The sequence below is a fragment of the Panthera pardus genome, unplaced genomic scaffold (assembly GCF_024362965.1).
Source record: "Panthera pardus isolate Hobbes unplaced genomic scaffold, ASM2436296v1 HiC_scaffold_11, whole genome shotgun sequence".
NCBI classification, from domain to species: Eukaryota; Metazoa; Chordata; class Mammalia; order Carnivora; family Felidae; genus Panthera; species Panthera pardus.
The window spans coordinates 89,274,262-89,300,061 of record NW_026526666.1 but is presented as its reverse complement, the minus strand read 5'-3'; the positions used below and the strand labels follow the sequence as shown (position 1 = coordinate 89,300,061).

General features: G+C 53.9%; 1 protein-coding gene across 1 annotated transcript in view; it reads right to left on the bottom strand.

The window, feature by feature from the left end:
- Positions 1–263: 263 nt before the first annotated feature.
- Positions 264–25,800, bottom strand: part of ASAP3 (ArfGAP with SH3 domain, ankyrin repeat and PH domain 3) — a 48,837-nt gene continuing 23,300 nt past the window's right edge. The window contains 26 exon segments of the mRNA XM_053898815.1: positions 264–1,609; positions 1,612–1,639; positions 2,818–2,877; positions 2,879–2,909; positions 3,435–3,663; positions 4,533–4,728; positions 4,864–4,971; positions 5,066–5,133; positions 5,746–5,861; positions 6,017–6,102; positions 7,045–7,222; positions 7,422–7,516; positions 7,752–7,885; positions 7,999–8,189; positions 8,312–8,360; positions 9,531–9,618; positions 9,933–10,002; positions 10,938–11,047; positions 11,224–11,310; positions 11,492–11,567; positions 12,035–12,120; positions 12,322–12,433; positions 19,397–19,446; positions 20,834–20,908; positions 23,310–23,455; positions 23,553–23,625. Of these exon segments, the coding sequence (XP_053754790.1) occupies positions 1,566–1,609; positions 1,612–1,639; positions 2,818–2,877; positions 2,879–2,909; positions 3,435–3,663; positions 4,533–4,728; positions 4,864–4,971; positions 5,066–5,133; positions 5,746–5,861; positions 6,017–6,102; positions 7,045–7,222; positions 7,422–7,516; positions 7,752–7,885; positions 7,999–8,189; positions 8,312–8,360; positions 9,531–9,618; positions 9,933–10,002; positions 10,938–11,047; positions 11,224–11,310; positions 11,492–11,567; positions 12,035–12,120; positions 12,322–12,433; positions 19,397–19,446; positions 20,834–20,908; positions 23,310–23,455; positions 23,553–23,625 (2,586 nt within the window). The 3' untranslated portion in view covers positions 264–1,565.

Genomic DNA, 25,800 nt, shown 5'->3' with positions numbered 1-25,800 from the left:
CTGACCTGTGTATTGCAGGATGGTGACCAGTATCTCTGACCTCTAGCCACTAGATGCCAGCAGCGCCTTCCAGTTGGGAACAGTCAAAAAAAAAAAAAAAAAAAAAAAAGTCTCTGCATTGCCAAACGTCCCTTGGGGCAAAATCATCCCTGTTCTACACCAGGCCCAGCTCCCTTAGCAGGTCCAGAGAAAGAGTTCCAGGCCCTAGAATTCCCACCCCCTTCCCTAATGCTCTTCAGATCACATAAATGAAACCACTGGAATTTAATAAAACAAAAATCTTTTATTAGAGATGAGTGAAATAACAAGTCTGAGATGAACAAAACCAGACACTGGAGGCTCAGAAGACAACCCTGTTCCTGTGGGATCCCAGACCAGTCAGGTCTCCATCCAGGGTAAACAGTTCAGCCTCCTGGGCCAGACTGCTTCGTTGGCCATTGGCACCCTCCAGCCTCTTCTGTTTGGCCTGGCCCATCCTTGCCAGGGCCTCATGCCCAGTGCCCATAAAGCTGTTAGAGATTGATGATGGCTTAAGTGTACCTGTTTTCTAACATGGGGCTGAAAGTCATGGTGGAATTTCTGGCAAGGGGAAGGAGGAACTTTATTTCCTGCTCTCCCTTCCTATTATTTTCCTTCCTCCTTTCTTAGCTCTTTCCTCCCCCAAGACTGGAAGGCTCCTGAGTTGACCGAAGAAAAAGGAGAGAAGTGAAGATCGGTCATCTCCGACCATTCCTTTTCTTCCTGCTAAATCAAGGAGAGTAGGCAAATGGGGGTTACTCCTAGTCTACCTCCCGGCTGGGGAATATAACAGAGGTGCCCGGGAAGGCTGCGCTGTCCCTTGAAAGGAGTACTCTTCAGAGTTTTTACTTAACAGCCAGTTCAGCATGAGCACTGGCCAAGCAGAAGGCACGCAAGCTATAGACAACTGCAGGGTCTCATCGGTGTAAGCCAGCCGACTGTCTGCCCCTGGGCCGAGGACCATCCCCTGGGATCTAGCCCTGCCCATTCCCAAGCCCAGCCTTGGGGACCAGCTTCCTAGCAAGGGACCACATCTGCAAGACCCTTGTCTTACTTGTGTGACATCTGGACATAGAGAGAAACTCAGGAAAGGAGTCCTAGACTAATGAATGTCCAAGAAGGCAGCCCTTTGTCTGGTAGAATCCCTGGTCTGGACTTGAAGCATGAGGGTAGGCCGGCCTTACTCTTACGGAGCCCCCAGACTGAGAGAAGAAGCAGAGTTCTGGTCTGATGAGAGACTGAGCATTCTCAAGATGGAGAGTAGCTCAAGAATCTCAGACCCAGCCCTCTGGCTCCCTGGCCTCTGGGCAGTGATGGGATAGAGAGGAAGGAGCCACCATTAGCCCTAACATGGGCCCAGTGTCCTGGGCAAGGGGTATGGGTCCACGGCAGGGAGGAAGGCCAGCCACGGAGGCACAAGGGACAGAGACAGCAAGACCCAAGGGAACGGACGCCTCAGTTCCCCAGTCTTGCGGGTTCAAGTCCTAGCTCTGAACATTGGGGCCCAAACACGGGGATAGTTCGGGCATGCAAAGGCCAGCAAGGAGCTAGTCTTGCAAAAGCTGCGCAGAGTTTCCAGGAGAACCCCCCTTCTTGAGCCCTCTCCTTCAGTGAAGCCAACCTGGGGATAGAAGAATGAAAATTGATAGTTTCTAAGTACCTATATTATATATTTAAAAAAAATTAATGTTTATTTATTTTTGAGAGACAGAGAGCAAGAGAGCGTGCAAGTGGGGCAGCAGCAGGGGCAGAGGGAGACACAGAATCCTAGGCAGGCTCCAGGCTCTGAGTGTCAGCACAGAGCCTGACGCAGGGCTCGAACTCATGAACCGCAAGATCATGACCTTTGCTGGAGTCGGACACTTAACCAACTGAGTCGCCCAGGCGCCCCGTCTAAGTACTTTTATTATATACCAGCTGTTTATCTCACTCGGTTTCACCACCGTCCTGTCATGGATGGATGAAATTATCCCCATTTAACAGACAATGAAACTGAGGCTTAAAGAAGTGAAGCCACTTTTCCAAGGCCTCCACACTCTGAAGCCCGGCCTCTTCTTAGCATGCACGTCTCAACAACAAGTATCGGCTAAATGCTGGGTGACAGATACCTGGTTGTGGACACAGATTTGTGTCTGGTGCCTGACTTTGATACAGTGAGGGTGGCAATTCCTCAGAGAGACCCGGTTCCTGCCCCTGCTGCCTCCCGCTCCCAGCACTGACACCCACGGCCACCCCTGAGGAATCCCCGGGGGAACAAGGAACAAGCAGTTTTATTCTCAGCCCAACTGGCTCTGTCCTGTGCCCACTCCCAGTTCCTCAACTAACTATGGGTAGCTGTGAGAGGCTTCGTGATCCAGCAGAGAGAAGTCGGATTAAGGATGAGAGCCCTTGCCTGGTCCCTGTCACATGCCTCTGTGCCTGGGAGTTGGCAGTCTCAGCAGATTCCTACAAGGGGACAGTCGGGCACACTAAAGACTGGTACACAGCCACCCTAATCCTGCTCATCTGCAGGGAGGTGAGACCTTCTCTGAGCCTCCAGCCTGGTTGACAGGGGCTCGCTCAGCCTTCCCGGAGAGAAGCCAGGGCTTGGGCATCACCACCTCTGCCTGGGCTCTCCCCAGCTGCATGTGTCCTGGGCTGTGGTGGGAAGGGCAGGCACTGACCAAGCTGCGGCCACCTGCTCTCATATGTACCCCAGTCATGGGGAGAGGTCCCCCACCCCAACCGCCTCCCGTTGACCCCCTCTGCCTCCCACGTGTCCTGCCACCGCCCCTCAAACCATGGTCCCAGAGCTCATACCGGCGTGTTCCTTCTGCACAGAGGCTGCCTGGCTGAGGGACAGTCTTCCAGGCTCCGGCCCACCCCGCCGGTAGGAGCGGGTGCTCTCGGAGCTGGAAGGCAGGGAAAGGCCAATGTGACCTCACACTGAGAGCCCCTTAGTGTGGGGGAAAAGAGCTCAGGTATAGGCTGGGGCCTAAGCAGGTGGGTAGAGAACCCCTCGAGGCCCCCAGGCTTAGAACTGACTCCCGAGGGCTCTGGAGACTTCCCCGTATCTATCCCCCAAACTGCAAACTGAAAGGGCTTGTTTCCAGGGAAGGGAGGACTGGATCCTGCGCTGGAGGTGGGAACACAGCAGAGATCCCACTGAGAGCCTCCCGACTCCCGCCTCTAGACAGGAGGGACTAAGCCTTCACTTGGCCTCCAGCAGTCTGGGTCTCAGGCTCCTTCCCAGACTCAGGAGCAGGTGTGTGAGGGGCAAGGGGCCCACTCACCCTCCACTCAAGGGCTAGCATTCTGTGTTAGTCATGGGCCTCAGAGCAGGGAGGTATCCCAGGCCTTAGGTAGGCACCACGGGCAGGTGGGGAAATACATGATGTGCAGAGGGAGGGGGGAGACTTGCCCAGGTGGGCCCTCACCTGAACTTGACCGGGGGATACATCTCCGTGGGGGTGGTTCCAGATGTCAGGCTGGGGCGGGAGGGGCCCGGGGGCTCCCAGAGGCCCTCCTCAGAGCTCGGTGGGGGGGTTTGGCTGGGACCTCCAGCTTCCCCAGGGCTTGTGAGGCTGGAGGGGGTGGAGGCTGGACTGCCCAGGCTCTCAGGGGCCCCAGAAGGCTCTAAGCTCAGGCTGGGGACTTCGGAACGATCTAGAATCAGAAATGATAAAGCCTGTCTTTACCACTTACTCTGTTCTCAATTCAAAGCAGTCCTTGGCCTCAAGGGTCGATGGCTGTCCCCACTCCCGGATGCCACCCACCTCCCCGGTGGTCCCCTTCAGCTCCTCCCCACCATGCCCAGTCTCATTTGCTATGATGGCCAGGCCACACTGATGCACTTTTGGCTTCTACCCCTCCTGCCCCTCAGTCTCAGTCTGGACTCTTCTGCTCATTCCCCAGGCTCAACGCAGATGCTACCCAGACAGGATGCCTTCCTCAACCACTCCCCAGTCCCAACAGGACACGCTCCCTCCCTCCCCTGAGCTCCCAGAACAAGGCTGTTCGTTCTTTCAACGAACAGTTCTTGAGAAGAGCCAGGCACTGTGCTAGGTGCAGGAGAAATGCTAGTCAACGGAACACTCCTGTCCTCTTGAGATTTACATTCTTTGTGTGTGTGGGGGGGGGGGGATTTACGTTCTATACCATTGTGTCTATTATTGTAATGAATTGCATTCCAGCTTCTATCTCCCCCACTAGACTGTGTCTCAGTGTAGCTCCCCAAATACTGGAGACACAGTGGATGGTCAATAAATGCTTCTCTCTCTTTTTATTTAAGGAAAGCATTGAAGAATTTGGAATGAGACAGACCCGGGTTTGAATCCCACATCGGGGACGTATTAGCTGTGGGGTTTGGGGGATGTTACTCCACACCTCTGCCCCTTTACCTGTAAGGGGGACACGATGACCTCTGCCTGACAAGAGACCATGAGGGTGATATGAGCTCACGCACGCACCCTTAACTCAATGCGCTGGTGACAGTGAATGGTATGATGAGCATTTTTCTGGGCAGCCAGTCATACCTCCACTGGTATGTCCCACACGCCCTTGGACCATGGTCCGAGAAGGGTTTTTGACCGGCAAGGGCGGGGGGCAGGCCTCACTCTCGCTCTGAGGGGCAGCTGGTCCCAGGGTGGCGATGGCCTCGTACGTCTTGTTGCTGAGGTCGACCCTCCCGCTGGCCCAGCGGGTCTGGGCTGGGGGCTTCAGAGGGCAGCGCTGCAGGGGCAAAGGTATGGGAGAAAGGATGGTGTGGTTCCTCCAGTTCAGCCCTGCCCCTCCCCACAGCAGGTCCGATCTGGCTCTTTCCATCTGCTCTCTCGCGAAGGCCCGAGAGATGGGGTGAGGACCCACCTTCTCTTCTTCCTCCTCGTCACTGTCGGAGCCAGGCTCTGTGGAGAGTCCCCAGGAGTAGTCCACGTGCAGAGGGAAGGCGAGGGTCCCCGCCCGGGCCTTCTCCAGCTGCCGAAAACAAAGCCTTGGCAGTTCAGAGGGTCAGGGGCTCCGCAGAGAAAGAGGAAGGGTCGGGGGCTTCCCCTCCTTTCCTAGACCTCACCAGCTCCTCACACTCCTTGTGCTGCTTCTTCCTGGCTATGTCCACAGCTGTCTCTCCTGCCTCGTTCACTGTGAGGGGTAAAGTCAGGGGTCAGGGTCAAAAGACATTATAGGTTAGAGGTTAAGATGGGCCTCTGGAATCAGACTGCGCTTGAACCTCGGCTCTGCTACTTCCTGGCTGCGTGATCTTGGGCAAGTCACTTAGCCTCTCTGGGCCTTGATTTGCTCATCTACAAAATGAGTATAATACTCATACCTTTCTGTTGAGGTTGTTGTGAGGCTCTTGTGCCAAGAGCACTTGGCCCCTTACCAGGCACATGTGAAACAGTAAATAAATAGTGGCTACTATAATCACTATTACTTGAACTCAGCTAATATTCATTTGCTTAAATACTTTCAGACACATTCTCTCTTTTTTTTTTTTTTTTTATCTTCTTAGCAGCTCTACTTGGTCTGTGGTATTATACCCATTTTACACATGAGGAAGCTGAGGTTCAACAGATGAATGGACAGATCCCAAGGTCACAGAGGTGGTCAGGGGCAAGCTGGGATTAGGACCCAAGTCTGTCTGCAAAGCCCATGCTTGTTACCAGGGCTCTCCGTCTGGGAAGAAGGCAGGAAGTGCCACACGAGGGGTAGTAAGGAACCGGAAGTCTGGCAGAGGAGGCGTCGGGGCCCCACCTGTGCCAACCGAAGCTCTCCCTTTCAGCAGCAGCTTGAGGCAGTCAGGCTGATTGTAGAGAGCAGCGCAGTGCACGGGACTGTTCCCGTCAGCAGCCTTGGCGTCCAGGTGACCTCTGGGGGTGGGGGGCCGGGGAGGAAGGAAGGGGAACAGACAGGCAAAGGGGTCAAAGTCAGGGGGGAAAAAGACGGAAGGGGGAAGGGGAACAGAGAAGAGAAAGGAACAAGGGGGAGTATGAGGAGGTGGGCAGATGGGCAGGGAGGTTCTCACCCATTTTGGATGATGAAATCCACCAGGGGCAGGGAGGCCTGGGTGGCGACTCTGATAGCCAAGTGCAGGGCAAGCTCTCCAGGTGCCTGGGTACACAGCCACACCTCTGAGTTTCCCCCAGTCCACCTGCCCCCAATCCAGTATTACCCTCCTGAACTCTCGCTGCCCTGGACACCTCCCGACATAAAGCTGCCAGAACCCTGAGAGAGGAGACCACAGGGATGGAACGTGCTTGGGAGGGAGGTGAGAGACCATTCGCTCACTGCTTCCTTCATTGGCTCTGCCTCCTCTTACCCCCAATAACAGGTGCTTCCCAGCCTTGGTTCTTAGCCCTGGGCTCTCTCTGCTCCTCTCTCTCACTGGCCCCTTGAGACCTCAGCTAACCTCATACTTTCAGCTCTATCACTCATGTGTAGGCTGTTCCAAATTCTTACCTCACCTAAGTGCTGCACCCTCGCTGCCCACTGGGAAGCCCTACCCACAAAGACATGACATTCGATTTTTTTCATGTACAGTCAGCAACTCCTGTCAATTTATCCATTCACATGTCTCTGATACCCTTCCCCTCTGACTCACCCCCTCCCGGCTCACTGGAGTCGCCAATGCAATAGCCTTCCCTGATCTACTCGGACGCACCTTTACCCATTTCCAAGGCTAGTCGAGGAAACAGAAAGATACTAATATTCATTGCACACATATTATATGCCTGGCCCTTTATATACATAACTTAATTCTCACTTCTACCCTGTGGGTGCTATCATCAACTCATTTTACAAATGAGAAAACGAGACTCAGAGAAGTTAAGTAACCTACTCAAGATCACACAGCTTGGAAAAGCCAGACAGCCAGGAGTCTGGCCCAGGTCTGCTCGACTGAAGTGCTCGGTCCCATTTACCCCTCTGCCGGGTGGGATTTGAGCAGATGTCAGAGGCAGGGCAGGGGGTGAGGGGAATAGCTGATCCTGGAGAAAGGCTGGGGAGTATGAGAGAGCGGGTGGGGTATAAGTGGCCCTTGGGGGTGGTTCTCACCTGGCCCTCAGGCCCAGGCAGCAGCTGTCCAAAGTCCTGCCCGTTAGCGAAGGCCTCCAGTACTGACAGGAGGTCCCGGTTGCAAATGGCCGTCCGCAGTCTCTGAGGCTCGGGTGCGGACCGGCGGGCAAACCTGTGTTCCACGTACTTGGCCACAATATAGTCCCTGCGCGAGCTCCTGCCGAAGTCAACCACAATTGGAACCCTCCCACAGGAGATACGGATCTCCTTTTCCCCAGAACCACGTCCTAGACCTTCCAGATCCGAGGCTCCCTTCTCCCCAGACTTCTGGTCCAAGACCCTCCTGAGACCACGGGGAGCTGGAAAAGCAGAATCCCCAGCCAGGATGTCCCCCCTCCACCGGATAATCCCCTTACATGTCACTCTCAGCGGAGGGCTTAGGGCCTCCATGTGAGGGCAGCTGGGCCTCCATAACCTCATTGAAGCGAGTGTTTCCGATGTTCAAGGCCAGCTGGGGTCGCAGGAAAGTGGTGGGGGTAAGACCGGTGGTTAGGACAGCGCCCCCTGGGGGACTGAGCCTCCGGAAGCCCCCCCCCCCCCCCGCCCCACATCACCCCCTTCCCGGCGCGTCGGGATCCTGCCCCACCTCTCCAGGGCCCACAGTCTCAGGTTGAGCCAGTGGACCCAGTCCAGCCTCCGACCAGGCCCCCCCCCCAGTGTCACCGCTGGCCCCGCCCCACCCTCACCAGCAGCTCGGAGGGGCCCAGCAGGTCCAAGGTGAGGGACTGCATGCGCGAGAAACGCACACCCAGCTCGCGGTGGACGCCCGAGCACTGGATGCAGGTGAGCACGCCCAGGTTGGTGCTGAGCCACGTGGGGTCTGCAAGGTGGAGAAGCTTGAGCCTGGGGGTGGGGGGGTGGGGGGGTGGGGGCCCCCCCCTCCCACCCTCCCCTCCCCTGCCATCTCCCTCCCCGCCCCGTCCACTGGCTGACCTGCAGCTCCGCAGTCGCAGCACTGGCCATTTCCGGGCCTGCTCTTCACCTCCGCGATGAGCAGCTTCGTGAGGTCCTGGGGCTCCCCATCCAGCCCAGCGCCCCCCCAGGGCCCCGGGCCGCCGCTGGGCTCCCCGAGGAAGGCACTGCTCAAGGCCTCGTCCTTGCTGTTCTGTAGCACTGACACCCACCTGCGGAGAGCATGCCGGGGGGGCCCGGGAGTGACACCCACAGGGGTGGGGTCCCCAGAGGCTGGGAGGTAGCTAGGGCTCCCCTGACCCCACCCCCAGGCTGGCCGTGGGGAGTCACTCACGCCTCACACTCATGTTCATCCTCTGCCTGGAAGTGGTATGTCCTGTTGTCTGTGGGGAGACCGACGTGTGTGTGGTCCACAGAAATCCTGTGGACCTTCCCTGGGCCCAGGGAGCCCTCAACCAAACAGCTGGGCCCGGGGGGGGGGGGGGAGGAGGGGGGGCTTTTGTCCCTGAGGAGCCAGGCTCTGCAGAGCTGGGGTGGGGAGGGTAATGACAGTGGCCAGTAGCACAGGCAGTTTCTCAGAAGTCACCTCCAAAGGAAGAGCCCAACAAGAAGCCTCTGTGTGAAACCCCAGTTACAGGGTCCAGGGAACAGGACCCCACCCAGCTCAGAGGCAGAGTATCCTCCGAACCTACTGCCATCACCCCACTTGGGCCCTCAGCCTCCTCCTGTCTGGTCTCCTTGCTCCCCAACTCCCCCTTCCCCCAACCTGTACCGGCTGCCAGATTGTTATGCCCAAGGTTCCAATCTAATCATGCCACCCCCTGCTCCAGGACACCCTGTGGCTCCCTATTACCGGGAAATCAGGTCGAAACCTTTAAGAGGCATTTCCCGGGTCTCATCTCCCATCGCTCTCCTCTGTGAACCCTACACTCTGGCCAGACTGGCCAGACCCATTGTCCTGCCCCCATGTCTTTCACCATGCCAGTCCTGTCCCCTGAAATGTCTGCCCCCAAACTCTGTGTTGTGTGTTCTTCAAGGCTGCACTCAAATGCTCTCTGGCCCAAACAGCCTTTCCTGATTCCTCACAGCAGGGCAGGGCTTCCGCTCCCTAATCTTTGACAGTGCTGTATCTGCACCTCTCTTCTGGATACATCCCTGCCAGAGAGAGCTCCCTAGGATGAGATCTGGGTCTTTCTCAGCCTGCACTGGTCCCCATGTAAAGCCTGGCATCAAAGCCTCCAAAGGATGGAGACTGAAACTTCTAAAGAAATGATAATTTTGAAAGCCCAATTACCCCAATCCATTCAAATATACTTTACAGAAATAATCGTATTTAATGTGGGATGTGGGTACATTTTAATGTTTAATGGGATGTGGGGTGTACCCTCTAAAAAGAGCACCCAGGGCCTAAGGAGTCTGATGGCCGCAGCAGCAGCTATTTGATAAACACACGTGGGATTGGACAGAGACCCCTAACTGAAGCCTCCTGGGAGCTGACAGGTCTCTTCGAGAAGCCCTAGGCAGTTGTTGGAGAGGAGACAGGGACTACTCACGGGTCACCAGGTCAAAGCACTTTTTCTCCTCGGCATTTGGCCTCACTTGGCACGTCAGCAGGGTCAGCTTCACGGGGGGCCTGTTTATCTGTGGGAATTGGGGGACAGAGGATTTACATGTTACCCTCTGGGCCTCCCAAATCCTTAGGCCTCTATTTCCCAATCTGTTAAATGGCTATAATAGTCCTGTTCCAGTTCACATCTCCTCTCTCCCAGCACCTCATGGATTGTGGAGTGTGGGCCAAGACTACGTTGGGAGCTTTCAATCCCATCCTTCCTCCCACAGGGGGTCTCCAGCCACCTGGATCCAGGTTTGGGGGCCAGTGCTAGAGGGAGGGCTTGTTCTGACCAGTGAAGAGAGGACCTATTGAGCCCTGAGACCCCCTCTCCTCCAGGCCTCACCGTGCTGTGTGAGATGGTCAGGCAGCCGTACTTGACTCCACACTTCCTTTTCTGCCAGACTCTTCGAATTCTAGAGCCCAGAGGGACAGAGAGACACTGACCCAAGGCTCACGCCCAACTCCCCCGTATCAGAAAACACAGCCCTGGGCCAGGTCTCCAGCCCCACCTGTATGACCTCCAGCCACACCTCTTCACCTCTTCCATCCCCTGACTCCTACACCCCTTACTTTCTGGGGCTCCCTTCTGATGGAGGAGACCTAGTCCTGCCCTGAGGAAGCTCCCAGTCTGATGGGGGAAACACAGCCCCCACTCTCTGGGAATCCTTATTCTAAAGGGGAACATGTGACCCTGGCCCTCTGAGAGCTTCTAGTCTGATGAAGGAGACACTGCTCCCAACCCTTAGGGAGCTCCTAGTCTGACAGGAGCATCAGGCCCTTGACCACACCGATGCATTATGATTAAGGATAAAGCAAGATAGATACTGAGACCCCCAAAACAGAAATTAGCAAACCCACAATCCAAAGCTACTTGGTACTTCTTTAAGAGGTGAATATTAATTGGTATAACAAAGCTATTCTTCTCTGATAAAAGCTGATTAGTAAACAGAAACATGAATACATCCCCCGGAGCCTTTGCATTTCACAGATTTTTTTTTTTTTTTTTACACCAGGGAGCAAGGCACAGTCAACGCTTTCATTTCCAGGCATATTCCGTATATTAGAGAGGTTAAGGGTGAAGGCACGGGGACAGCGTAGGGCCTAATAAGTGTTCAGTAAGGGCTAGCTGCTACTATTATTCTTTTTCAAGTTAAGAACAACCAGTAAGTTCCAGCAGGAGTTCATGTGCCTAGGATTCTGAAGATCTTGCACTGCTAGAGCGGAGGGGTGCTGGAACCCTCAGAGTCTATGCAAATGATGAGAACAGTCCCCCTGGGCGGCTCCCCCAACCATTGTTTACTGGCCGTGTGGCTTTGGGCAAGTTACTTGAGCTCTCTGAGTGACTTACCCGTCACTTTTCTTGTACAGAAAGCCCACCTTCTCCGTCCCAAACTGCTTGTTGCCTTGGTGCTGATGGATGCTGTAGCCACCTCCCGAGTTCTTCCGGCTCAGATTCTCCTGTTCCTCGGACACGCAAAGGACACCTTAGGGCATCTGGGAAGAGCCTCACTGCGCGGGGGTCTCACTCAGGGAGACTTCTCAAGGGCCCCTTGAAGTGGGATCTTCCTTCTCTCCCTCCCTCCATGGCCGGCCTTGGGAGAAGGCATTCATGTGGGCATGACTGAGGGGCTGACCTCTCTGCTCTCAAGCTGCAGTGTCCCTCGGAGGGAGTCCCGGAGCTGGGTCAGCTTCTGTAGCTCCTCCTCCTGGGCTTGACGCAGCTATGGGACAGAAGGCAGGACCCCGCTGTCAGCCCACAGATGTGCCGGGTGCACAGCCCAGACCAAGACTTGCAGGGCAGCAGCCTTGCTCTCTGGGCAGGGGCCAGCTCTTCCACACCCCCAGATTCTCCCGGAAAGACAGAGGACTTGACCACGTGCCCAAGGGTGAGGCCCGACTTACTGCATGTACAGAGGCTGCCAGCTTCTCGATGAAGGGGGACAGGCTCTGAGCGGCCTTCCAGCCATCTTGGAAAAAGCTAAGAGGCGTGAGGCCAAACGGGGGACAAGAAAGAGGAGAATGAGGGAGGCAGGAAGGGTGAGAGAAGGTGCTCCAAGGATCACAGGGCCCCTGGGGGCAGTACAGCCTGCCTGTCAGGAGCAAGCTCTCTGGAGTCAAAGTTGTCTGGGTCCAGATCCCGCGTCCCAGCTGCGTGATGTTAGTAAATCTGAGCTGCAGTTTTCTGAGGACGAATGGGGGTTTCTCCTGGCTCACAGGGCTGTTGGGGGACTGAGTGAGCGCAAACGTGTAGAAGTACCTAGTGCCTGATACATGGGGAGCCCCCAGTAAAGAGGAGCCCTAGAAAGCATTCCCAACAAGGCACAGGCGGAATCCTCGAGGGCCTGCCAGATCCTGGGGATGGGCCTTGTTTTGTGTTGTCTGAAGGGTTAATGGTGAGGGCCATGGGGTGGGGGTGGGGGTGGGGACAAGGGAGAAGAAACCTACTTGTGCTGGGCGTGGAAGAACTTGATGAGGCTTTGCAGGAAATCAGGACCCTGCTTCATCTGGCTCTCCCCGGCTCTCAGCAGATACTGGGGAAAGAGCAGGGCTAAGTGTGCAGCGTGTGCAGAAGCTGAATCCTGGGGGCAAGGGGCTGCTGTCCCCACCCCGGGCTAACCTTGGCCGTGACTGAACCTCGGTGATATCTCAAGTGCCATCTGGATAGGACCCCGGGGGTTCGGGAGGCGAAGAGACACATCCCAACCTCCCCTCACCCCTGCGGCGCCCCTTACCTCACACATGTGCAGCTGGAAGACGCGCCGTTCTCTCTGTGTGTCCTGGGCCACCTCCCCAGGGCTCCCTCCTGTCACTCTGGCCCGGTCCCTTTCCTTCTCCAGCCTGGCCCTAGGCCCCAAGGAAAGAGAGGCCCGAACAACTCTTGCCATAGCCCCTTTCACCACCCACCACCTCCACATGCCCCTCTCTGCCACGGGCACACGAGAGTGAGGGGGCCCTCCTGGGTGCCAGCTGTGTGGTAGGGCTGGGGGACAATGGTGAACAAGGAGGATCCAGGTGGGGGAGAAAGGAATCAAATCGCAGCCGCGAAGACTAAAATAGGGGATCCGACCTCGCCCGGCTGCTCAGGGAGTGCTGTTTGAGGTGAGATCTGAAAGGCTGAGAGGTAGCCTTGGAGGAAGCTAGGAGCATCAGACCACGTGGTAGCCGGAGGCAGGGGGCATCGGGGCTCAGGGACGGAGATGGAGAGGAAGGGGCTCCAGGTGAGGCACAGAGGGGCCAGATCACGCGGGGCCTAATTCAGATCATTGCTCCCAAGAGCGATGGGAAGGAGCTGAAGGCTTTTATGCAGGAAGGCGACAGGCTTAGATTAGGGCCAGGTGGGGTTTGGGGTGACCAGGCTGATTTTGCCGGAAGGATCAGTGGCTCAGAGGATCAGTAGGTACCTTCATACTTCTGAACCATGGAGCTTCCCATCTAAAGCTTAGAAAACCTTTGTCTTTTTCTTTGTGAGCAAAGACAGCTTGTAGCTAAGAGTAACCTGGGCCTTCCCCCTACAGATCTCAAGGGTTGGCTGTTTTCCCTCTTTGGGGGTGGCTGGATCTGTTTGTAAACGATTTCCTGGAAATCCCACGCCCATCAGACCACCCACTCTCAGCCGGGAGAGTGTTTCCACATCTGGGGCTGGGCACATGTAACCACAAATCTTCTGTAAAGCAGATGTCTTGCTTATCAGTTTTGCTTCCAAGTAGGTACCAGCCCTGAGCAAAGATGACAACTGTGGGATACATTACAAGGATCACTACCCCTCCCCAAGCCTCAGTCTCCTCAGCCGGGAAATGGGGATCCTTATCTGTACCCAGATGAGACAAAGTATGCAGAAGACTTAGCACACGGACGACCCTACAGCTAGTATTATCATAGGTCCCTCCAGGCCTCGGTTTTCCTGTCTGTAAACTAGGGAAGCAAAGGCCTAGGCAGAGTCCTCAGGTCCATTCTGGCCTTAAAGTTCCAGGCCCTACTGAGGTCAGTGTTTACATGCAGGATCTGTCCCTGGAGACCCGTTGAGCCATTCCTCAACCGTGGAACTATGGATGTTCTGACCAGATAATTCCTTGATATGGAGCTGTTCAGTAGATGTAGGATGTTTAGCGGCACCCCTGACCTCTACCCACTAGACGTCAGTAGCATCTCCCAGTTGTGACAGCCAGAAATGTCTACTGGGGGGGGGGTGCCCCTGAGTGAGCCCCACTACTCTAGAGTGGGGGTCTGTAGGTTTAAAAAAATTTTTTTTCTCGGGAGTGGTTATTTTTCCTTTCCCTAAAGCTTTATGATACCCCAAGAGGGAGTCTGTGGCAGGCTGGTGGAGTTAGGGTGGGGACTGACCCTGTGAACTGGGCCGGGGCGGGGGGGGGGGGGGGTCATGGCAGATGCTATTTCAGGGGATCAGAAGATGAGCAGCAGGGAGGGGCAATGGCTAAGGCTGTGGTGTGCCCGCAGTGAGCCTGGCAGCTTGCTAAGAGGGCAGGAGACAAAGCAGGCAGAGCGGCTGGGAGGGGTGGAGGCATCTCCCATGCACACTGCTAACCTCATCTTTCACTAGTAAAAGTGAAAAATAAGCTAGATGGCTATCAGTGGGAAATAGATACATTATGCTCTGGCCATCTGTGGGAATACTATGCAGCCGTTAAAAAGGATAAGGAAGATCTATACGTACTGGCATGGAAAGACATCTGCTCAAGAGTAAATGGGCGAAAAGGAAGCACAACATGGGACAGTGGCTAGAAATGTGTGTTCTAGATTTGAATAGCAGCTCTCTCACTTAACCTTTATAAATCTAAGCTTCAATGTCTCCCATTTCCAAAATGAAACAAATGCTGCCTGTTCTCAGATGGCATAATGTACGGTACAGTAGTCCCTGGCATACGGTAAGCCGTCAGGATTATGATGATGCTAATGATATTGATGAGTATGATAGTAACTACTGGTGATTCCTTTAGATAATGTTTTGTTTGTTTGTTTTTAGCATGGGGCACTTCCTGATTTATTTAATATTTTTCGTACAGGCTCTAGTGGAGATTAAAGGACAGAGGCTAGTTAGCTCAGGATAGAGACAAGCTGTAAAGTATAAATGGCTTCATGAATTACCACAGCTCTGTCCCTGCCTCAGCTAAGGTAATCTACAGAGCCATACCCTACCAGGTCTGAGATGACCTCAGACTACTAGCTGGGGACTTGCTTTTTATTCCACCACACCCTTCCCAGAAAAGAGCAAGTCCTATTCCCTCCCTGTCCTCAAAGGATCACCAATGTTGTAGAAACATTTCCCATGCTGGGAATATTTTATTTCCTTTGAATGGAGTTGCAGCAGAAGGAGTGAAATGAATATTGAGTGAAAAGCAGTGAAATGCTAGTTACTGAGAAGACCAAGGTAACTGGAGAAGGGGACTTCGGGGAGCAGTGTAGTATTCAGACGGGGAGCAGGCACTCCCGGTGGAGTGAGGGGGTCAGTGAGGAGGATGGAGGAGAGGAAAGGAATCAAAACGAACCATGCACCCGCTGACCTGATGCCTTGGAATCGCCTCTCCTGTGATGCCTCCCCCGGCCACCCTTCCCTCCACCCGATCGAAACCACCTGTCTTGTCTGCCGCCTCAACGCCGACACTATTCTCACGGCACCGTCGCTTTGTATCTTCATTATTTATCCACCCACCTCTCTTCTCGCTTACGAACCAGTGGGATCCACTAGGGCAGGGATTGGGGTGGCACTCTCTTCCTTATTTCTTACCTATAAATTGGGGATAATAACAGCCCCCTTCCCTGCCAAGGGGAATAAATACATCAGATAACAGATGTAAAGAGCTTATCATGGTACCTAAGGTAAAAGAAGCTTGTAAGTAAGTATAAGTACCAGCTGCTATTATTACTAATTATTATTTTTAAGCACTGATATTGTGTTGGGCACTCTGCTAGACTCTTCACATGCTAAAGTGATAACCCCAGGAGGCAGGAATCATCACCCCATTTTATAGGTGAGGAGCCTGAGGCCGAGACAAGTCACATGTCCAAATCTCTCGGCTAGTAACTGCTGGAGCTAGGATTTGAACCCAGCATCTGGATTCAAGCCACCATCCAGTCTGTCGGATGCTCCAGGCTTGGGGACGGCGCTGGTAACCAACGCTGTGTCCCAGATTTGCCCCATCCCTCCTTCCCTGTCTGGTTCCCTCTGCTGGTGACAGGCACAGTGTCTCTCTTTTTTTTTTTTTTTCTTTTTTTAAAAAAATTGTATTTATTTTATTAACTTTAAAATTTTAATTCCAGTATGGTTAACGCATGGTGTCCTATTAGTTTCAGGTGTATAATACAGTGTTCGACGGTTCTAGACATTACTCTCTGCTCATCACGGTAAGTGCACTCATTAAGCCCCATCACCCAGTTCACCCACGCCCACGGTATCTTTTCTGATAGGCCACAGTCAGAGACTGTTTCACAGAAGATGAAGCTGAGACCCAGAGGAGGGAAGGGACTGTCCAAGAGCCCAAGCTGGCCAGGGGAAATGCTAGGAGCAGAGGCCTGGGATCCTGCCTATCAGCCCCTTGCTGTGTTACTCTGATCGCAGTTCTGGCTCAGAAAGATTTATCTGGCTCAGATAAATATTTGTGGAACCACAGCACCAGGTGCTTCATATGCACTGTGTTTATGTCATCTCCACACCAACCCTGCAAGGGTGTCACTGGCCCCATTTCTCAGATGAGGAAAGAGACTTGCACAGGGAACACCCTAGAAAAACTAGGTCCCTGCCCAAGGGATGCCTTTCTTCACAGCTCCAGGTGGACAGGGGAGCCCTCCTCCTATATGAACAACCAGGAAGTGAGGCTCCTGGTGGTATCCAACAGACGCTATTCTGGGCCCTTCCAGCTGCTGCCCAGACTGGTTTGGTAAGCATGAGGTGGAAATTACAGTAACTCACAGCGCACCAATATCTAGCTATACCTGAAGCCCTCATAAAAAGGAGCGTAACAGACGCCTGTGCCAGGACGGGTAGCTCAGCCTATGTAACGTGCCCGGCAGGAGCCAGGAGACCGCGGAGCAGGGCAGAAAGAGCACTGGGTTCTAGTCCAGGCCCTGTGGATTACTCACTGAACAACCCTCACCAAGCCCCTCTCCCTATCAATTACACAGTCTTTTCTTAAACGAAACCTTGCAGGCAAGATCAATACGTAAATCTGGTACGGGGCGCCTGACTGTGGCTCAGTCAGTGGAGCATGCGACTCTTGATCTCAGGGTTGTAAGTTTGAGCCCCATGTGAGGTGTAGAGATTACTTACAAACAAAATCATATACAAAAACATACGTATATGTATGTGTATGTAAATCTGGTAAAAGCAGAGCTGGTTGGAGATGGTCAGCAGGGTGGGGCTTATTCTTTCCACTTGGTAGGTGATGCCCTGCAAGGCTGACGGCTTAGTCAAGGGAACTCAGGAAGACGCAGACCATGTGATGGCCCCACATCAAATTGCTGGGAAGACTGCCTGCGTGGCCACGCCCCTCTCTGGGGCTCTAAAGAGAGCAGATGGCCACGCCCACCACCGCTCCCACACCCTCCCCCGGGGCGGGGCGGAGGGTCTACAGGCACAACAGCAGTAGAGACCTGAGCGCTGCTGGAGTGGGGAGTCCTGGCCTTCCTTCAGCCTCCCTGGGGCTGGAGGAACAATAAAGCTCCAGGATCTCCTTCTTAGAATTGAACCTACAGAAGTAATGATTCTGGGAGAGAGCAAACATTTAGTTCCAAGGATGCTTCCCCAAAGTCAGGGGCGGAAGAAATACATTACGGATCATGCGTATGTTGAAACACAGTGTGCCCATTTAAGTGACGATGTATATGAATATGCAATGATGTGGAAAGACGGTCATGATGTATTTTAAGTTTTATTTTTATTTTCTTATTTATTTTGAGAGACAGAGAGAGAGAAAGCATGAGTAGGGGTGGGGCAAAGAGAGAGAGGAAGCGAGAGAGAATCCCAAGCAGGCTCCGCACCGTCGGTGCAGACAGAGCCTGATGCGGGACCGAACTCATAGGCCGTGAGATCATGACCTGAGCGGAAGTCAGAGGCTTAATGACTGAGCTACCCAGGCGCCTGGGTCATAATGTATTTTTAAGTAAAAGAAAACTCAATATGATTATTATGTTCTCAGTCTTGTAAAAAATATTTCTTTATATATAGGAAAATGACTAGAAAGTTGTTAATGCTTTGGTCTTGGAAATTAAGCTTTTCCAGGGCTCCTGGTGGCTCAGTCTGTTAAGCATCCAACTCCTGATTTCCGTCAGGTCATGATCTCATGGTTTGTGAGTCTGACCCCCTTGTCTGGTTCTGTGCTGACAGCACAGAACCTGCTTGGGATTCTCTCTCCCTCTTTCTCTCTCAAAATAAATAAGCTTTTTTTTTTTTTTTTATTAAAGAATTTTCCTCTTGGTCTTTGGTAGTTTCCCCTCCTCCCACTTTTTTAAGTGATAAAACTAGAGCATCCGCCCATACTATGTAAAAACACACAAATAACAGGGGCGCCTGGGTGGCTCAGTCGGTTGGGCGGCCGACTTCGGCTCAGGTCATGATCTCGCGGTCCGTGAGTTCGAGCCCCGCGTCGGGCTCTGGGCTGACGACTCAGAGCCTGGAGCCTGCTTCCGATTCTGTGTCTCCCTCTCTCTCTGACCCTCCCCCGTTCATGCTCTGTCTCTCTGTCTCAAAAATAAATAAACGTAAAAAAAAAAAACACAAAAAACCACTCATATAACAGAAGTACTAGCTGTTCCCCACAGGGCCCTCATCCTCTCCTAAGGATAATTAAAGTTTTTTCTTCTTTCCTCCTCATTTCCTGAGTTATTCACAATGGACACATACTGCTTTTGCAAAATGCAAGAGAAGACAACAGTTTACAAATAGTAAACAGAGCTCTGAGGTACGGTGGGCCTGGCCGGGCCCTGGCAGAGTCCCATAGACAGGGCCCGAGGAGTCTCTGCTCTGGGGGGACTCGCTCCTTCTGTCCCCATGATGTGCCAGTAGCCAGTGAGAGGTCTGGAGTATCGTGAGGTGCGCACAAGAGGCGTGGGTCTGACACTGACTCCCTTTCCTCCTCTATGTCCGACTAAACGCTTACAAATAACCACCTGGTGTTGCAGAAAGAGGATGAAGGGGCGGGAACCCCAGCTCCACCTCCGCCTCCCCGTGTGGCCTTAGGCAGGCGACTTAACCCGTCTGAGCCTCCAATTCCTCCTGACGCTTGGGAGGCTAACACCTCCCGCACAGGCTGGGTGGTTGTGGAGACTTACTGGCATGCAGCCTTTCCCTCTCTCTGCCCACTTCTGGCACCACTGAGCAGATGGGTCTCTGAGAGCAGGATCTCGAGGACCCTTCACAACTGCCCCCCTTTGGTGGTCCTGCAGTCCAGCCCCCAGACTCCTGTCAGGCCTGGGCATAGATCACCTCCTGTAAATGCCTCTAGAGAGTGAGATGGCGGGTGCCTGGGTGGCTCAGTCAGTTAAGCTGAACCAACTTCGGTTCAGGTCACGATCTCACAGTTCGTGAGTTCGAACCCCGCGTTGGGCCTTTTTGTCCAGGCTCAGAGCCTGGGGCCTGCTGCAGATTCTGTGTCTCCCTCTCTCTCTGACCCTCCCTGGCTCACACTCTATCTCAAAAATAAATAGACATTAAAAAAAAAAAATGTTAGAGAGTGAGATGCCATGCGCTTTTGGGTGACACGTCCTGGCAGCACTGAGGTTCTCCCCCTGTCCAGCCTCCTTCTGCAACACAAGATTCGCTCCCCTGGGCAAACCACCCTGACCGCAGCCACTTACATTTTGGCTTCGTAGTCCTTCCACGCCTTCTCCAGCTGCTTTTTGGAATCCTGTGGTTTAAAAAGAACAATTTGCCCAGGGGCGCCTGGGTGGCGCAGTCAGTTAAGCGACTGACTCTTCACTCTTCTCGATTTCAGCTCAGGTCACGATCTCATGGTTTGTGAGTTTGGAGCCCCGTGTGGGGGAGCCTGCTTGGAATGCTCTCTCACTGCCCCTCCCCCACTTACACATGGGAGTGTGCATGCACACACACACACACACACACACACTCTCAAAATAAAAAACTAAACTAAAAAAAAAGAACAATTTGCCCAAAGGGGCACTTGGGGGCTGGAATCAACAGTATGCTTTGCTACCTTTAGGAGGACCCTGTGCTTTCATGCTCCCCTATGCTGCTCAGAGCCATACTCCAACCAACCCCTGCCCCCATAGCCCTTACTGTAAACCTCACCCCCCAAACGAGACCCGACCAGCACCATTTCTCAGGACTGAACTCCTTCTCCCACCTGACCTCTTCCTATAGCTGCTAAGAATCAGCTGGGTTTGGTGGGCCTTGGCCTGAGGTACGGGAAGAATTCTGAGTCCTCTTTCTCAGAAGGCAGAGATCGCCAAGAGAATGAGGAAGATGGAAGTCAGACTCCTCCCCTAACTTTATCCCACCCTTTCTTGTGCCTGGAACCAGATCATCCTCTCCACAGGAAGGGTACACGTAGAGGGACACACGCACAGAGAGGCTGAGGAGTCTACTCAGGGCCACACAGCAAGCCGGTGAGACCTGGCTGATCTCTGGCCTGGTTTGCCTGGGCCTCATCCAGCTGGAGTGCTCACACCCTCCAAAACTGTCCCCGTCAGCCAAGTTAAAAAAGCTGCCTGGCTGGTTTGGGCGGTTCCCAGGCTGGTGGCCGGCCTAAGGCAAGAGGGAAGTCTCTGGAAGGAGGACAGCTTCTCCCCTGGGCCTTCTGGGGCAGACTTCTCAGGGAGATTATTCTGTGGCTTTCTTTGAGTTCTGCTCTGCCTGGAGGCTAGAGCTGCCAGGTGCAGAGAGCAGCCAACACTGGAGTTGGCAGCCCCAGATCCCACCCTGGCTCCTTGGACTAGCCAGGTAACCTGTAAACAGGTTACCAAACTCCCTGGGCCTCGATCTCCTCAACTGCAGAACAGGGACGGCAGTACCTACAGAACCCACCTCGTAGGGTTGTGGTAAGAATTGCCTGACCCGTTTCCCGTAAGGGCCCCGGCAGACAACAGTTCAGCCATCCCAGACTGACCCCAAAGCCAGGTCTTCCCGCCCCTCCGAGGGTCAGCACTCCCACTGTGACAGCCTCACCTGACCTCCGGCTTCAGCCCAGCCCTGTCTGCCCTTCGGTCCCCTGCCCACCTCTTTCTTACTCCATCCCATCACCTCTGGGCACCTCCACTCCCCGAATGGAAACTCACCTGTCGCCCGTCCCTCAGTTGCCCCTTCAATAGACTGTCCAGGGGGAATGAGACAATGTTGTTCAGATTCTGAACCTGGAAAAAGCAGAGACCGCCATCCCCTATCTTGGGTGACCATCTGTCGAGCCCCAAGGGACTACAGGGCACAAGGAAGGGTCAGAGGGCAAAGGAGGGCCCTGGGGTGAGGGTAGGGGGCAGAAGGGGTGGCAGAGCCGGCCCCTGAAAGCGCTGTTTCCCCTTCTCCTGACTAACCCGGCCTCATCGCCTCACAGCTCCAGGAATATCCACGGTCAGCCCATCTCCATTCCTTTGCCACGAGCACCCTCCCCTCGCCCCTCTGACTCTGAAGTGGCCATCTGCTGTTTGTGTCTGGCCAGCTCCCCTCCCCCATCATGTGGGGAACCCTTTCCCCTGTGGTCACGTGAGGTAAACACAGGAGTCAGAGCTGACCAGAGCACCCCATCCTCGGGCAATAGGGATTGGCTCAGGTGCACAATTCGAGCTGGCCAATCAGGATCCTTCCTGGAACTTTCTGCCAGAGTCCTGGGAGAAACACTGGGTCTTTCTTCTGGTGAGACTGTGAATCTGGGTCTGCTGGGCCATCCTGCCCACTGAGCAGACACAGAGAGAAACTAAGAGAAAGAGAAGAAGCCTAGAGCCAGTTGCATACCTGGATTTCCCATTACGGGGGCCAATGGATTCTCTTTATAACAAATCCTAGTTTGAAAAAACTTTTTTAATGTTTATTTTTTTATTTTTTATTTTTGAGAGAGAGAGAGAAAGACAAAGTATGAGCAGGGAAGGGGCAGAGAGGGAGACACAGACTCTGAAGCAGGCTCCAGGCTCTGAACTGTCAGCACAGAGCCCGACACGGGACTCGAACTCACGAACTGCGAGATCATGACCTGAGCCGAAGTCAGACACTTAGCCGACTGAGCCACCCAGGCGCCCCTAAAAAATCCTGGTTTGAATTGAGTTTCTATCATTTGGCAACCCAAATTGCCTGTCTGATATTTTAGTTCACCTTTCAAAGTATAGCTTGGGTCTCCCCTCCTCCAGGAAGCCTTCCTGATTGCTCCTCCCCATGGTCTACGCTGACCTTCCCCTTTCTGAACCATGGCAGCCTCTGACCCAACTCGCTGGGCCCTCGAGTTTGTGCCAAGCTACTGGTAATGCTTGGTGTCGTCCCACATCTCAGCTCCTGTCTCTCCCACTAGACTATGGCTCTCTAAGGCATTAGCCTCTTCCCTGTGTCACCAGCCCCTCGTACGATGCCCAGCACAGAGTAGACCCTCAGCAAAGCTTAGTTTGACTGAAAACAGCAGGAGGAGAGGTCAAGACAAAAGAGGTCACTAATTCAGTTGAACTCACACACTAAAGCCCTACATACGGGACAGTGTGTGAGGCAGTGCTATGCAGAGAGGTACAATCATGACAGGTGGCAATATTATCTATCACTAACTGCGCGCTTACTCTGGGGTAGGCACTTAACTTGCGTAACCTCATTATAACTCTGTGAGGTGGGTACCATTATGAGCACAATTTTACAGACGGGGCCCAGGCAGAGTGAGCGACTTGGCCAGGGACACCCACCCAGAGAGCCGCAGAGCAGGGCCTGAGTCTAAGCCTGAGGTCTGGGGGCTCAACCACCAAGCAAACTGCGTCTCAGAGATGATGCAGCCAGGGCCTGGGCAAGGGAGGGACTGGAGCCACGACAGCCAGTCCCAAAGCCATGGAGCCTGGGGAGCGACGGGCTTTCCTGAGGTGCTACAGCCAGGCTTGGGTTCAGACACTGGAGCCGGACAACCTGGGTTCCACTCTGGCAGTGTGAACTCGGGCCAGGTGCTTAACCTCGTGCCCTAGTTTCCTAGCCCGTAAAGCGGGGAAGACGGTAAAACCAAACCCACAGAGCTGTGCTCCAGGATTGGATGAGTTAACCCACGTGAGGCACCGAGAACCGTGCCTGTTCAGGGGAACAGCTTCTATCTTGGACCACGTGCAGGAGCCGAGAGGCTTGGTGAGGGGAGGTCGTTCCCAGGCTTTGTGGACACAGCAGATGCAGTTGGGAAAGCAGAGGGCAAAGAGGGTTAAGGGGAGGCAGTGGCACAAAGGCAGGAACCCCAGGCTCTGCCCTCCCTTCTCCCGAACCTCCTCCAGGAAGCCCTCTCTTCGTGGGGCTCTTCCCCTCTGTGAGGCCCATCTGCTGCTGGGTACTCGCACAGAAGAGAAAGAGGAGGGCAGGGTCAGAGGGAAGGCGGGGAAGAGAAGACATGGGGGGAAAGTCAGAGGAGAAGAGGAACGCAAATGGTAGGTCAGAACTGGAAAGGGAACTGGGTCTCTGGTCAAGGTCAGGGGAGACTGGAGGTCAAGGGCAACCCCCGAGAAGGGTGGAACCTTTCTCAGTCAGGTTCTTAAGCCCACTTGATGTACCCTGAGCCTAGGCTAAGGGCTGGGTGAGAAAGGAACAGGGCCTCACCAGGTTCTTGAAAAGTGCAGCCACCTCGCGGGTGAACACGGCCAAGTTCAGGAAGCCGGTGGACAGCTCATGACTGTTTTGGGACAAGTGGCTGTTGCCCAAGGACTCTACAGCCTCTCGGTACTGCTCCTCATTCTCCACGTGGCCTGTGGAGGTAGAGAAAGGCAGAGTTCGTTCCATGCTGGGGCTGGGGCTGGGGAAGGGGCTCCTTGGCCAGGCTGGGCGTCAAGCAGGCTCACTCACCAAGGCCGGAGCTGTGGATCGCCCGCACAGCTTTCTTTATTCTCTGCAGGATGGCCTGGTCTCCTTCTAGGATCTAGAAGCAAATGTGGATAGAGTTCAGGGATGCCCAGCTGGGAGGAGTGCCGGACTCCATGATCCCACCCTCGAAACACACGTATAACGTTTCTTCCCCGGGGTCCCCCTGTACCCCCCACCAAACATAAATAGACCACCCTCTTCCACCCAGACCACATGGGAAACATAGATCGGTCACACCACTCCAGAAGACACAGACTTTTCTCCCCAACTCCAGTGCAGGCCAGCTAAACACAGCGATTGCAAGGCATGTGGCACAGTGGGGACAGCCAGACCTGGATTGGAACCCTGACTCTGGCACTACCTACTGCGTCAATCTAGACAAACCTGTTAACTTCTCTGAGCCTTGGGTACCTTGTCTGCAAAATGGAGATGATACTATAGACTCCTGGAGGTGCTGAGCAAATGGATTGGTTTTACAGATATATACAAAACGCTTGGGGCGCCTGGGTGGCTCAGTTGGCTTAGCATCCGACTCTTGATTTCGGCTCAGGTCAGGATCTCGTGGTTCGTGGGATGGAGTCCCACATCGGGCTCTGTGTTGTACATGCAAAACGCTTAGCAAAAGACCAGAGGAGAGAATGTGGACATCTCTGTATTCTCGAAGACAAATCCCAGGCTCAGGAAGCAGAAGGGGCCGCACTCAACCCCGACTGGAAAGAACTGGTGGGACAACCATCTCTGTGCGTTGCAGAACAGACAGCAGACTGTGGGGAAGGCCAGGAGATGTGATGGTGAGAAGCAGGACTCGCGTGCCTTGGGCAGGGGGGTGCTCGGCTCAGCTCAGATCAAAACCTCCCAGACACACTCCTCTTTCAGTTGGGGTGCAGAAGCCCCAGCCCCATGGAGCCCTTATGAAATGCTTCGTTAAGCTGGAAATTATAGAATGTTAGGGCTGAGAAGGGCTGATAGAACCACAGATGAGGAAACTGAGGCCAAGAGAGGGGAGCGCCTTGCCCGGAGTCAAACAGCGGGGCAGGAGCAGAGCTGGGTTTCCAGGGGCTGCTCCAGGACCATGGTTCACCCACACACCCAACCACACGCCGCAGCCCCGCCCTGACCCCAGCCCCACCTCTTTTGTCCCGTGACCAAAAAAGGGATCAGAGTTTATTTTCAAAGAGTTACCTTCAACGTGACCAGGGTTAGCAAACACATTTGGCATAGTATCTCCAAAGATTCTAAGTGATATTCACAGGAGGACATGCACAGGGCCGACCTCAGGGGCAATGTGGGGTGTTCTCCGAAGCCTCTGGCATGTAGGGAGCCTCTAGAGGGAGCGGGGTCTGGGTTTGAAGCTCAGCTCCCCTGCCCAGGTGCTGTGTGACCTCGAGCAAGTTGCCTATTTGCTCTGAGCTTCCTGATTAGCTATCTGGAAAATGGAGGAAATCCTGAGTATGAACATCATGTGTGGGACCAATGGAGGCTCATCCCAGGGATGAAGAAAAGAGTCAAGGACTTAGGGAGATGGGGGGAGAGGAGGCCATATTTGAATCAGCTAAAGAACTAAGACATTCTCCTGGAGAAACAAAGACGAGGGGGAGGACAGTTCCCAAAGACCTAGGTGAGGGAAAATGCGTTCGCCAAAGCCCTCGATCCCCACCTCGAGACTTGAAAGGGAAAGCTAAGAGACGATTAATTTAAGGAGCTGCGACTTTACGCCAAACGACAGCGTAGGTTAAAGATATGAACAAATTCCAAAGAGATTTAGAAAACTCCCTAGAAGGCAGATCCGCGCGCTTAGCATACAGAAAATACCCAATAATTGTTTACCTAAATGAATGACGTTTTGCAAAGTCCTGGGACATGCACCTGAGAAGTCTGTGTCCGTGATACTTTTCGGAGAGTCTCCCCATCCCACGACACAGATTCTCTGAAAGCTGCCCTCCTCCCCTCTAGCGGTGGGCCCTTGTCACCTTGTTTGTTTTAGCCACAGTTGACTGGACTAGGGTGGACACTTGACCCAAGCTGGCCCAATCAGCTTCTCTCTCCAAGGAATTCGGAATCAGGCTCTGGGAAGTTAGCTAAATGATCTGAGGTACTGAAGCTGGGACATCTTTCCCACCGTGTGCAAAGAGAAAAGAACAAAGCAGACGTACAAAAGAAGCAAACGAGACCCATGCGGCCACAGAAGAGCACTAGAAAAATGCTGCTCTGGTTTCTGGCACCTCTCCCG